A 14,824-nucleotide genomic window follows, 5' to 3' on the forward strand; every position below is an offset into this window, starting at 1 on the left:
TTAATTACTAGGCCATACCATTGTGTTTCTTACTATAATTATTAACTATTATAAATTAATTATCCAGAGTAATTAGTTAAGCTGGCCTGGTAAGCATAGTTTATATAAGCCAATAACCCAAAAAGTCTATGATACTCTCTTCCACAAATTTGTAGTGTAAGCTTAGACAGTATGTGGCAAAAGGGTAACATAATACCTTCTTGAAGTTATTTTGGGGGGGTCCTTAATTCCCCTTGTGTATAGTTTATCTTTTCTATTTCCAAATCCTCTTGAATTTTGAGACTTGAATCTGCTTTCCACATTTCAATGATTATTATACATTATTATGCAGATATTCTCACCAGCCCCTGCTGTTCTGGAGAATGTTGCTAGGGTGTCACTGGAAAAGTCCAAATCCTCTGTCCTTCTGATGTTCACTAGTTCCTTCTTTGGTTAAGAGAAAGGGAAGTATACCCAAGTTAAGATTCAGATGCTCTCTCTCACTAAGTGATTTCTTCTCAGGGATAGCTCTATCTTATCTCCTTCACCAGATATCCAAATCTCTAGGTCCTGAACTGGCTGGATATTGTATACATGAGCCATAGAGCATGACCAGATTTCTTTGACCAATCTGAACATTCTTCCTGTACTTGAAGTATGAGATCATTTTAAATGATCAAAGGAGCATAAAAACTTGTGTAAACCTTTTGATTGACCCTCTGTGGGTCCAGGTCCTTTCATTCTAGGTGGTAGTTTCTCTCAGGAGTTCTAACCTCCTTTGTCTCAAGGGAAGAAAATTGGACTTTTCAAGCCCACCAGAGCTCATCTCCCTTTATATAATTTTGATTGATTTTGATTCAGTTGTAGACTATTCTTCATTAAAATACGATGATTTAACATTTCGATATTTATTTTGCATAGGGTGGGGTGATTTGATTGATTTATTTAATAGTCTGCTTTCTTACATACATAGCTTTGAGAGGAAGCATGGTATAGAATGATTTATTTGGAACCAGAAACATCTGGATTTGAATCTTTCATCAGGTGCTTACTAATACAACATAATTCTGACTAGTCTCAGTATTATCTTTTTGTAAAATGGAGATAATAATAACACCTGCACATAAGATAATTTAGATAAAAATATTTGCAGACCTTAAATTGTACCTACTATGTATTAGATATTGTGCTAAGTTTTACAGTTGTACACAGTAAATTGTGTACAGTTTTACAGTTGAGGAAATTGAAGGAAGCAGAGGTTCAATGACTTGCCCAGTGTCACTTCATCAATGATGCTTATTTAGAACTCAGGTCTTTCTGATTCCAGGACCAGCACTCTATCCACTATACTGCCAGCTGCCTTGATGTGACATGTCATTATTATTGTTATTATTATCATATCTTTTATGATATCATATCATATTATATATGATAGCATATCATAGCCAGTTATCATATCTTCCTGAGCCAAATGTTTCTTATCTCTAATTTTTATGACTTATGTGATAGAACTTGGATGATCTATTTTATGGGGTCCTTTTAAAGAAAATGTTTTGCAAACTCTAGAGTATTACATGAATATAAAATTATATGAGTTGTTCATCTATCATTATCATCTTCACCATAATTTCATTTTTATTTTCTTGTTCAACAAATTTCAAATATAAATACTACTGAGAAAAATAGATATCTTGGTACTGATATTTCTCACAAAATTACGTTGACTATTGCACAGGTGTTTAATATAGATTTTGTTTTTGTTTTTAAAACTGAACATAAGTATTGGGCCGTAAGTTCAACTTTTGCCAGCTCCCTGAAAGTTCCTTTGGGATAATTACAGTAATAAACATCATGATATGTACTTACCTGTCTTTTATTCAGGTGTTTGTTTTTCTCTATATATTTTAAAGCTTTAAATATTATGTTTAGCTTGGTAATTATGAATATATATGCTATGGTGAGATTATTATTGTCATTTATTACTTCATTTGATACTGTCATTTTCTTGTAGTTTTGAATTTGAATTTATATGTATATTTGTGCATATTTTATTTTTCTAATATATTTATTAGTTTTGTAATAAATCATCTTTGATACCAAAACTCTTAGCTATTTGTATATTTATGTCCTTTTGCAAAAGGATTCAGTGTGTAATAGATTTTAGGATTCATTTACTTGTAATTGTTTCCACAGAACAATAGGATGAATATTGTGTATGATTTATATTTTAATTTGGAGAAAAGAAAACCTAGATTATGTGTTAATATATATTTCTGAAGTTCTTCCTTAGGTAATTCTTGTGATCATGATAACAATATTGAATAACAAAGCATAAATTATAAACAGCTTTTCACTAGACAAATATTCTCCTGATAATAACTTTATAAGAAAACATTGTGAATATTATTATTGTCTTCATTTTACAGATAGAAAAAACTGAGGTCCAAATAAATGACTTAAGTAGTTCAAGACTGTACAGCTAACAAAACACAAAAAAGTTGTGAACTCAGGTGTCCTGATTCTAAATTCAATATTTTCACTCTATTGCCATCTGATATAACTTAGTCATAATTTCAGATAGGACTATGTCTTCTACTATATGTAGGACTTTTATTTATATATACTACTCTATGTAGGACTTCAAAAAGAATAAAAACCTAATCAGCATGTAGATCCATTTTCTAATGTTGTCTCTGGCTTGATTTGCTGCTTTTTTCCCCCTTTTTTGTAGCAATTATTAAAACAGCTCTTCCCAACATGGACAGAGAAGCAAAGGAAGAATATCTGGTGGTCATCCAAGCCAAAGATATGGGTGGACATTCAGGGGGCTTGTCTGGGACCACAACTCTCACTGTTACACTCACTGATGTCAACGACAATCCTCCAAAGTTTGCACAGAGTAAGTGAAATTACTACTTTGGGTTGATAACTATTTTTGAATTTCTTTATGTATTTTATAGTTCATTGAGTTTGCACAACAGTTATGTATATTTTGTACATAATGTTGTGTCAAGGTTGTGTCTTTCATTGTCTAAGCTTTTCTCTGATACAAACTTGGGCACAAGAAGTCACCAATTTTATTCAATACATTATGCTTATGAATTAATATATTAATGAATTATAACTTCAAACATAGATATAGTAATATTTCACAGATAAAGTAGTTAGATTTCAAGAAAACTAAAACTTTTAGAAACAAGTTACAAACTCAGAGACAAAGGGGGAAAAGATTTCTGTTGAGTAAGAAAAATAGCTATCAGAAAACCTATGCTCTCAAGAAAAGGGATCTAAAACCCCCATCAGTATACCACACTGTACTAGCCTGTTAACTAAAAGTTATATGTAAAATAAAGAAAATTGCTAATCTTATTTTGAAAATGTTGTTAATTAGTAATATATATTCAATAATACATTGAATATTAAATATTTTATATTATATATTCAAATATGCTTTGAGCAAGGGGTATGTAGGAATAACTTAGTGAAGTCAATAAAAACTGAGTTAACAGTAGAGAGCAGGAAAATTATGAAGGTATAAGAGTCATTTAGCATAGAGACAAATACCTCAACTGGCTCTAAGAATATGTTCTTGTAGATAATCACTGATTCCTAATATTCACTTAGTTCATTAATAAATAATGCCCAGTGTCTTTACTCAATTAAAATTATTTTATGATGCCTTATTTTGGTAAATAGGTGACATTGGATTATGGAACAAATTCTTTTGTTGTTCATTAAAGCTATAGAGACTTCAGATGTAGGTCTACCAGTGGACTCTCTCATGTCCTTTTCCTGAGAACCTGGTCAATTCAGAAAGGCTCTTCAACAAAAGTTTTAGCCACAGGGATTATCATTATCTGGCCATTAAAAGCAAGCAAACAAGCAAACAACAACAAAAACTCACTTCATTAAACCAACTCCTAAAGGATTAATATGCTAATTGATAGTAACATTAATATGTTAGTTCAGCAATATCTATATAGTTAAAGTCATAGCTCCTTGATGTATCTAATGCATTTAAGAAGGCAAAAAATGTGATAATGACATCACAATTGTTTTCTCTTTTAAATGACTTTGAAGACTTCAGTTACCTGGAAATTGCATTCCTATAAAATTAATCAATAATATCAAATCAATTATATGACATAACTACTAGTAGGTCTCATTTGGAATACACACACACACACACACACACACACACACACACACACACACACACACATATATATATATATATATATATATATATATATATATATATATATATATATATATATATATATATATATATATATATATGCATATGTGTACTTAAGTATGTGATATTCCACCCTCTGTAATTTTATTGCTCTAACATTCCAGAATCCTGAAATAATATAGATACTAGAGGTATCTATTTTAGCACAAGGAGAAACAGAGAGACACCTATAGTTATTGACTTTCATATGGACATAAATGCTCTTTCCTTAATTCTTGAGAGTTGGTTTTAAGGTGTGGGAGCTTGAGCGAAGTGGGAGAAGAAAGCAGTCTTGCCATAATGGTAGAAGCATTAGATCAACAATCAGAAGATATAAACTTGAGTACCAGTTCTGCCAAAGCTAGATGGCTTTGAGCCATTGACAGCTTCTTGGTCTCAATTCTGTCCTCTACAAAAAGTTCTGATAAAATTATTTTCAAAGTCTCTTCCAACTCAAAGACTCAGAGTCTCTGGCCCTTTCTTCATATAGTTTTGGAATACCATTTGATTCCCCAGGAGAAAAACCTGCCTGCCTGCCAAAGCAGCCAAATGCCTACCTGTGTAGGAGAATAGCTAGACTGATATATATTTCTGTGCCAACCCTCTTTTCTTTATAAAAGATAGAGTTGTACATTTAGAGAATTCTAGAGCTCAAATGGAACTTTAAGGTCCTTTAAATTAAATGTATCTAATACATGATCTGCTCTAGCAATGATTCCCAAGTAGTGTGAACTAGGGAAATATTTAATGAAGTAAATAAAATATAATAAAACATATAACATTACATTTTAAAACTATATCAACTTGTGGTCTACAGGGATATTTAAATATCGATTAATTTCTTTTTGATTTTGATAACATTGCTTTAGACCATCTTTGACCCTAGGTGGGGAGCCTCTTTGGAACATCCCAGATGATTAACTAGCCATTCACTGCTTGAAGACTTCCAGGTCAAACACACATAAAGACAATTCAAATGGACAATTTAGAAACATCAGCAGCCATGATTTAAGCAGGATGTACTGCAGATTCGCTTAGGAAATAGCATATACAATATAGATGCCTAACTTTAAGCAGGTACAAATGAAGTTTTCTCTTCTTGACAACATTTTTTCAAAGTTTGGATAAATTTCAGTAGAAAGGCAGTTGTGATCTGAAAGAAAACATTCTGGATTTTGGAGTTAGAAGTCTTTGAAAGTGAGCCCTTACTCTGTTCCTTGCCATTTTTGTGTAACCTTAGGCAATCCATTTTACCTATAAAAGCCTGAGTTTTCTAATCTTTAAAATAAATACAATCCCTCCAGCATTTTTCATTCTAAGAGTTGTTAAGATTGGGTGAGATCAAATAAGGAAAATGTTTTGTGAATTATATAATTTTAAGTTACTATTGAAATTTCTTGAGACCCTGTTAGGGAAGAGCAGGCAAACATTTTAATATAGATATAATATTTTAATGGGAGAAAGATATTGATAGAAAATAATAGCTGAATATCCATTTAAATAATACATTTATATAAATAGAATAGATACCTGCTCAGGATATAGTTACCAAAGTTGCTTTGGAGTTCAGTCACACTGCCTGGAAATATTTCAGACCACCTGTCAGTCATTCGTCAAAAAGAATTTAGTAATGATTTACTATATGTCAGGCATTGACCTAAGCTTTTGGGGGGAGGAGGCTATTAACAACAAACCTGGTCTCTGCTTTCAATCAATGAAAAATATAGTGCAAACAATTAAGTGCATAGTAAATATAAACTCTAAAAAAGTGGTAATTTCTTAGAAACCAATTTTTTCCAGGTCATAAATTGTGCTTACCAGTTCACTGGTATGTAAACTATTCTATTTCTCCTTCAGAGTTTCATTGTGTCACTCATCAAAACTAGAAATCCCATTTGTGCTTAACTCAAGAGACACAGAGCCTAGCAAGGAGATAGGCAATCACTGTGCTCTTTCCTTTCCCTTCTGCAGTTGGCAAAGTGGGGATTATGCTTTCTCACTTGTAAAGTCAGGGCAGGGCAGGAGTTCAATAGACTTGAGCATGTGTCTAATGATGCAGACACTTTTATGGGGAGTTTCACAGAGTAGCACATCAATGTAATGGCAAAAGACAGCTCTTTGGGTTGGGACTACCGCACAGGGTCTTCATAAGCATTTGCACAGTCTATTTTCTTTCCTTCAGTTTGTGCTTGACCCTTATTGTTTGGGAATCATGCTTCTGGTGGAAAATAAGAGTACAGGAATGAACATATGGTCAAAGGGAAAATGCAGTGGCCCAGGAGCCAGGATATCTAAGGTTTGGTTCCCCCAGTAAAAGCTGTGTAACTTTGGGCAATCACTTAATCCATGGCCTCAATTTTCTCACCTGTAAAATGAGGGAATTGAACTCAATATATATATATGACTCAAAAAGTAAACTAGCAAATATTTTATTAAATAGCTAGGCTGATTCAGTCACTGGGCTGTGTTCCTGCCTTCCATCCCCACTTTCAGATCTATTGTTTCCAATCTCATTGAAAAACTCTTTCTAAGGAAATAGAGGAGAATGATTTCAGGAATACTAGGAAGACCAAACTCTGCACCATCTCCAGTGCCTTACCCCCAAAATACATCCTCTCTGCTCTAGTGGGACGTTTCAATACCTGTCACTTGAGCCTCTTTCTTTTGGCTTAACATTTTGTTCCCTGTTAAAATGCAGGTATATGTAGAAAAAGAATAACACTTTAAACCTTATCAAGCATAGACATTTTTATAGAAATGAATTCTCAAGAAAATGAATTAATAGGAACTAGAGGTTAAGTATGAAGAATTATGACAATTCTGTCCTCTAAAGTTTCCTGACTCTGTGACTTTGGGCATGTTAATTGCCATAGGTCTGTTTGCTCATCTGTAAAAAGAGGGCTTTTTACAGCTGACATCTGGCATGCTCTTCGCTACTGGGACTATTGTTCTATAATGGATAACTGAAAGGGATAATGGAGAATATAAAGAAGGAAAGGGGAAGGAAACACATCCCAGTTGTGTTGGATAGGGCCAAAGTCAAAGTACAATGATTTTATACCTTTTCTAGGGTCAATTCAATGAGGTCTGCTTCCCCCAAAGACAGCCATAACTGATCTATAAATGGATTTCTCATTTTCACTAAACTATTACTATACTATATAAACATAGATCCCTATTTCTTAGTGCGGAAACAAAGACAGAACCCAAGAGTCTTTATGGTTCTTGGTAGCTATCCACATTAGAAACAATTGAATACGTAGCACATAAATTGACTCACATTTCCACCATACTTTTCAACTTTAAATCTACTTTCCTCACACTGACCTTAAGGAGTAGTTTCAATGATTTTTTATGAGCATAAAGCTTTACAGGGATAAAATTCATTCTTAAGCCCAGATCTACTTCTAAATTTAGTGTGTTTCCTTAATAGGTTTGATCCTGAATAGAGTTATCCTTACCTACATTTTAACAAGGAAAAAAAATCTTCAGTCAAAAGAATGAGTCTTAAATGGTAGAAATCAAAACATCCCACAAAAGCAGAGAGCAAAAAAAAATTTGGGGGGGGAAAGGAGAGGAAAGTTGGAAAGAAACAAAGAGAAATGATTCATTCAGAGTTGAGCTGGAACTAGGACTGTGCTTTCCTGGATAGTTGGGTAATGCTTTTGCTATTGTAAAAAGCTACCTACTACAGCTTCAGTGACTGTGAAATGACAGTGAGGGTCATCCAGCTTCTTGAAGAAACTTGGCCTCTTCATTAAATCCTCATTCACACTGTTGGTCACCTATGTCCCTTTCAGCAGAGAGGGTGAGAAGTGAAGAGAGATGATGGATTACTTCTTAAGCAGATTTGAGGTACAGTGGCAGAACAGAATGGTTTGGGCCATCCCTGGGCAAGATTGCATTTTTTGTTTTCTGGATTCTTTTAAATCTCTCACTCCCGTGGTTCTTCCTCTCTATTTCTACCCTACATTTCTTGGGTTTCCTCTTGATACTACTTCTAGAGTGTTCCACCCACCTACCTTTATTTTTTTAGATAGGCTAAAACTGAGATGCCTTTTATCCACTTCTCTCAGAAATTCTCAATGTTTCCTTCTACTTGGATAAACTAATGTGTGAAAGAAATGTATAAATCATGATGCGACAGCAGAGGAAAATCAAAGTCATTTTGGGGTTATTGTGAACAATCACACAAGCAGAGAGACAGCTTCTGACTAGGAGTAAAAGTGGCTTTGAGCATAGAATAAGAAGTAGGTCATTCAGCATAGGTATCTTAGAAATTTCACAAAGTTTTAACAGAATACATCATTGAGAGTCAACTAAATGTTTTCTTTGCCTCAATTGCTACCTATCCTTAATCACTTGATAGGTGTGTTCTCAGTCAAACTGAGACTTGAAGACCTTAGCTTAAAAAGGCTCACATCTCCCATTTCATCCTGGGCCATCTCCAGTCATCTTGATCTATATCTTGCCACTGGACCCAGATGGTTCTGGAACGGAAAATAAGGCAGGTAACTTTACCTATCCCTTCTTCGCTTAAATTCAATTCACTTGCAGTCATCACCTCCCTGATGTCATGGTCTTCTTAGAGATCAAAGGATAAAAAACAACAGTAACAAATGTCTACTAACCAAGGGTGCTTTTAAATTTAGTAGCTGACAAATTGATGCTTAGGGATATATTTTGGATATAATAAAGGTTTGAAGATCTTGAAACTATGTCATTTCAGCCAAATCTGGCTATGGAGAAGCTAACAGAAAGAAAGTAACATAAGAATAGGTAAGTGGCACAGTAGACAGAACACCAGCCCTGAAATCAGGAGGACCTGAGTTCAAATCTAAACTCAGACACTTAACACTTCCTAGTTTTGTGACCCTGGGCAAGACACTTAACCCCCATTGCCTCAGGAAAAAAAAAATCATTTATTCAGAAATACATTTGCTTTGCTTCTCTGGTAAAATATGATTCCTCCCTAGTCTTCATTGCTTCTAAGATTTTAAGGGATTTTTAAAATATGTATTGGGGGAAGAAATTAAAGCCACCTAAATTGTATTTTTCAGGCTAAGTACTACTAAGGGAAAATGTAATTATGAATTGGGTGGCTACTAGTTAATTCACTTAGGATAATTGTTTGGCTGCCCTCAAATCAAAATGACACACACCCTAATAACTCCAATAGATAATTTTTCCTCTATAGAACTTCAAGTAGAAAAGATTGGAGGGGCAATGTTGATGAATCTGCCTTCAAATAAAAACCTATTTTCAAATAGTAGACTGCCTTTGATGAACACTTTGAGTGAGATCAGAATTGGAGACTCCCTCCCTTTCTACTTTCTGACTTACCATTTAGGGTTGCCAGTGTAGTTAATGATCTAATTAACAGCTCTTCTTCCTCAGAAACTTATTGTTTGTATTCAGTAATGGCAGATTACTCCCTTTGTTAGAAGAAATCAATATCAAATATAGTAACATTAATGTAGAGAAAAAAGGAAAATAACAGGTTCAGAAGGTGCCATTTGCAATATCTCTTAAAGACTTCCATGGTAGCTCTAGAAGTAGCAGAATTTGTTCCCTTCATATTTGTCTTAATTAAAATGACAACTGAATGAGATTGCATTTATCCTTACCTGGGGTTATCTAATTCCTTAGAATCAGAGTCAGAGGGGTATAGGGGCCAGAGTGCCTGTATTTGAAACTGGAAAGATCAAGGGCAAAATCCCACCCACCTTAGAAGCTTAAGAGTTACATACCCTTGAGATGGGTTCTAACATCTTGAAATTTCAGTATTGTCATTTGGAAAGTTGGGATAATTACAGCATCAATCCATAGGGTTATAGTGAAGGTCAAATTTCTCTGACTGTTATCTTATGCCTATAATATTCTCCTTCCTTTCCTCCAATTAGTGACATCCCTGGCTTCCTTTAATTCCCATTTAAAACCCCACCTTCTATAGGAAGCTTTCCCTAACTCCTTAATACCAATGCTTTCTTTCTATTAATTATGTCCTAATTATCCTGTGCATGACATTCTTGGTATACATTTATTTGGGTGTTATCTCTCCCATTGTATTGTAAAACTTCAGGGCAAAAATCATTTCTTACCTCTTTTTGTATCCCCAATATTTAGTGCAGTGCATGGCACATTTTTTTTTTACTTTTCAATTATTCAACCATAACTGATTGTATTCCCATGGACTATGTAAGTACTATCCATGGGATTTTTTTTTGGAGAAATATTGGAGTGGTTTACCATTTCCTTCTCTATCTCAGCCCATAATAGGTATTTGATAGATGTTTTGTGAAATGATTTTACAAATCATTTAAGTGAAATGTTGTTCAAAATTTAGAGTGCTATGTTATTATTATAATAAAATATGTTTAAAAGATTTTTAAGATTACTTTCTTTCTAGGTATAAATATATACATATACACACATATATATAAATGTATAAATATATATATATATATACATATATATATATATACACATGCACATACCCATTGCATATATATACATACATACATGTGTGTATTATATATGTATATAAACATATCTATACCTGTATATGGATACATTTACATGTAAACATATATACATATACATACACATAGATGTATGTGTGTAGGTATGTTTTTTGTAATTTGATTCTCATGAAAACCCTATATGGAAGGTGCTATAATTATTCCCATTTTACAAATAAGAAAACTGAGCCTGAGACATTGAGTGATTTATTGATGGTCGCACAATTAGTAAATATTTGAAATAGGGTTCAAATTTATGTCTTCTTTTTGCTTAATTCTAACTTTTGAGGAATTATTTTCCTCAGTGAGTTTTTGTACCTCCTTTTCCAATTGGACAATTTTGACCTCTAAGGCATTTTTCTCCTCATTATTCTTTCACATTTCCTTTCGTACCACTTTCAATTCTTATCTAATTTCCCCCTCTATCTTTTTTTACTTGATTTTCAGAATCCCTTTTGAGCCCTTCTATGGCCTGAATCCAATTCTTATTTTCCTTGGAAAGTTTGGATGTAGGAGCTTTGACTTTTTTCATATCTGAGTGTGTGTTTTGTTCTTCCTTGACCATAGTATCTTTCTGTAGTTAGAAACTTTTTGTGTTATCTGCTCATTTTCCTAGCCTATTATTGGGCTTTTAACTCTGTTTCCAGAGTGGAGGATTCATTGTCCCAAACTTCAGGGATTTTATACAGCTCTTTTTAGAGATCCTTCTAGGGACCTGACCACAAAGCATTCTTTTCTGCCCTGGGGCTGTTTGGAGTATCCTGCCCTACTGTAGCTGTAAGATCTAGTGTGCTAAAGCAACAGAGTCCATTGCTTTGCTGACTCTAGGGCCAGACTCCCAACCTGTTGTCACAGACCTACTCTACTGACCTTCCAAGTCCTTACTGGTGTGCCTGGGCTGATTTGTCCAGAAGCCATCAGCCCCTCTATTGGTTCAGATTTCAAGATCTGAACTCTCTAACAATGAGCCTTGGCCAGGTCTGTGTTGGCAGGGTCCATGCTGGAATTGCAAGCCCTCTTTTGGTCTCTGGGCTGAAAGGTTAGAAGCCACCAGTATTGTTGCTGATTCAGAGGTCAGGGCTAAAGCTGGGTACAGCTGGGCTGGGGCTTGGGTTGGAACTACGGTTGCACCAGGACTGTATGATGGAGTCCCAAAGTAATGTTACAAAACTTTTCTACTGACCTTCTTAATAGCTTTCAGTTGAAAAATGTCCTACTCTGGCTTTTGTGTTCTGAAGTTCTAAAATTTATCTGGAATCTTTAATTTGGAATGGTTTGGAAGAGAGGTTGGGTGAGTTTCTGCCTTTACTCTATCATCTGGATCATGGACAAAACTTCCTGTTTCTGTTCTTGCTCAAATTCATGTCTTTTAAATTTTAAATATAACACTGCATCAATAATACCATTCTAAATTTTTCAATTAAATCATTTATTAAGAATTTCGAAAATGTGAACTAAACTCATCTTCTGCATACCAGTAACAGAGCCTCAGTTAAAATTATTTAGAAATAGAGAATAATCTTTGTTTTCTTCCTCTACTCCCACAACTGAAGGATCTTGGTGGCATGTATGTCTGTTTTTGTATGTGTGAAGGCAGGGGAGAAAGTAGTGGGTAGGAAGGAAAAGGTTTAACTTTGAATAGACTCTTAGGGATATAAAAGAAAAATCTCATTTTCACAACAACAACAACAACAACAAAACCCCAAACAATAGCAATGAATTCATATGGTTAAGTAAAATGAGAAATACAGTTAAAGGATATCCAAGTTGAAAACTACCTCTGAGATTAACTAGTTTAGTCACTTCATTTGGCAGATGGGGAAACTGAGCCTCAAAGGAAAAAAGAATTCCTTCCTTAAGGACACACAAATGTTTCTAGTCAAACTTAGGACTGGATCTCACTCAGGTAGTGCTTTGCTAAGATTTCCTTTTTAGATATTATAGCCCACCAGCTGGGTTTTTCATTGGCATTAAGATGTCCTTGGCAAACCAATGAACACAGTAATTCGTGGTATGAAGTAGTTATTGTATCTTTTGAAATATGAATGGGAGCACTCCTGAATCTCTACTAATTAGACAGTTTTCTACTCCACAGAAGAATAAATACACACTGTAATTGTATTCTGTCTGGAGAGGTTTGAAGGCAGGGTGTGTGGTCATCAGAGCGGTGAGGACTTTAGTAACAAGAGAAATCTTTCATGTATCTGAACAGCTTGCTGGAGGGCACAGCAGAAGTTTAGTAATTGGATTTTATCAAAAATGGGCTACAAGTCTGTAAATACAAAGGTAAGTTCAAAAGTGCCTTGCAGTGTGTCACACATTGCATCTTTCTGTGCTGAAAATAGCTTAATATTTTATGTTTGGCAACACCGAACATCCCCGCAGGCAGTAGATGGGATAATATAGCAAGAGAAAAGAGAAGCATTTACACAGAATCAACCAAGTATTCCCACATTATGCTGCTCTAACTACATAGTTCGAATAAATAAAGTTTGTTTAGCTCAAATCCCATCTATCCACTCAAGGAGGTCAGGAAAGAAGGAGACATATGATAGGAAAGTTGCAACCTGATTTAATATTAGTGTTTTCCCTTTCTTTTTAAGGTCTATATCACTTCTCAGTACCTGAAGATGTTGTTCTTGGTACCGCAATAGGAAGAGTAAAAGCAAATGACCAAGATATTGGTGAGAATGCCAGGTCATCTTATGACATCATTGATGGTGATGGGACAGCTCTGTTTGAAATTACTTCAGATGCCCAGGCCCAAGATGGCATTATTAGGCTGAGAAAGGTAACAATTAATTAAGAATTTGGACAGATTTCATATTAAGTAATTGATTGTGTTTAAAACACTGTTTTATAATTCTAATTTGTGAAAGTATAGGGACAGTATGAACATTATAGAATAATTATGTTAGACTAAGTGTTCTTAGTAAATAGATTTGAATCTTTATGGATTTATTTTATATTACTTCCTTTTTATGCACTCTAAGGTTTAACCTCCTTGCTTTTCCTTACACACAGTACTACATATCACATCTCAATGTCTTTGAACAGTCTTGCTTTCAGCACATGTGCTTTAACCAAGGTTCAACAAATATTTATTAAATGTCCATTTTGTTTATAATAGTAAAAGCCCATATATTAGAAAAAACATGACAACTTATTGAGTGATATATGAGTGTGCTTGAAACTCTGTAATATAGAGTATTTTAGAGAGGGCAGAATTTAGCCATTATTTGGTCTATCTCCTATTACATATAAGGAAACTGAAGTCCAAAGAAGTTTAAGAACTTGAATAATGCAATTGAGATTATTAGTGGCACAGCAAGAAGTCTGGCCAGATTTCTGATATCCAAATCAGAGTTATTTCCATTCACAAATTTTCCCCACATTCTCTAGAGGAAGGAATCATAGAATCATTAACTTCCAGAATTGGAAAGGACTATAATACCCATTTAATCTTATATCTACCTCAATTTCTGCCATACTATCCCTCCATCATACCTTACTAACCCACTCCTCATCTTCTCAATCATCTACTGGTAGTTGGCACCTAATGACCCAGTAAGCAGAAGATTCCACATTATAATGAGCCACAGCCTTGTTGCCTCTCAATTTCCATTTGTCAAATAGATGAATGAAAGCAACTTAAGGCACAATGTGATGAAGTATTTGCAGTCAATTGGCTTCAGATATTTCCCTATGTGAAAAATGGAAGCATTCTTAATATTGATCCCTCTGATTTTAATTATGTAGTGATTACACGCCAAAGTGTTTATGTAATTTACTAGCCAAAAATAGCTGGCTGATTATTGTGGGGTAGCTTTAAACCCAGAAGGACTATTTCGGGGGACTACAGACTCTGAGCACCAAGAGTCCTGAATGAATAGTAATGGAAAGATGTGTAAAGGTGACTTATGTTTAAACTGAGGGTGATAAAGGGATAGTTAAGTTTAGTATTGACCAACCAAGATATATTTCTGTGGGAGAAAAAGAGGCCAAGGGTCCCCCATGTCATTTTTATTGTTATCATTAGTAATCTATTATATATTATGAGACTTTTTTATGAACTAAAGCAATTAAC

General features: G+C 34.4%; 1 protein-coding gene across 5 annotated transcripts in view; it reads left to right on the plus strand.

Moving 5' to 3' along the window:
• Positions 1 to 14,824, plus strand: part of CDH8 (cadherin 8) — a 523,303-nt gene that overhangs the window by 300,817 nt on the left and 207,662 nt on the right. For all 5 annotated transcript variants that reach the window (XR_012485894.1, XM_074286561.1, XM_074286563.1 and 2 more), the window contains exons 5-6: positions 2,711 to 2,878; positions 13,341 to 13,528. Coding sequence is in view for 4 of the 5 variants with exons in the window: in XM_074286561.1 (XP_074142662.1) it covers positions 2,711 to 2,878; positions 13,341 to 13,528 (356 nt within the window). In the remaining variant the exon portion in view is untranslated. The remainder of the gene's footprint in view (positions 1 to 2,710; positions 2,879 to 13,340; positions 13,529 to 14,824) is intronic.

Source organism: Sminthopsis crassicaudata, chromosome 2 (genome assembly GCF_048593235.1).
Source record: "Sminthopsis crassicaudata isolate SCR6 chromosome 2, ASM4859323v1, whole genome shotgun sequence".
Lineage (NCBI taxonomy): Eukaryota > Metazoa > Chordata > Mammalia > Dasyuromorphia > Dasyuridae > Sminthopsis > Sminthopsis crassicaudata.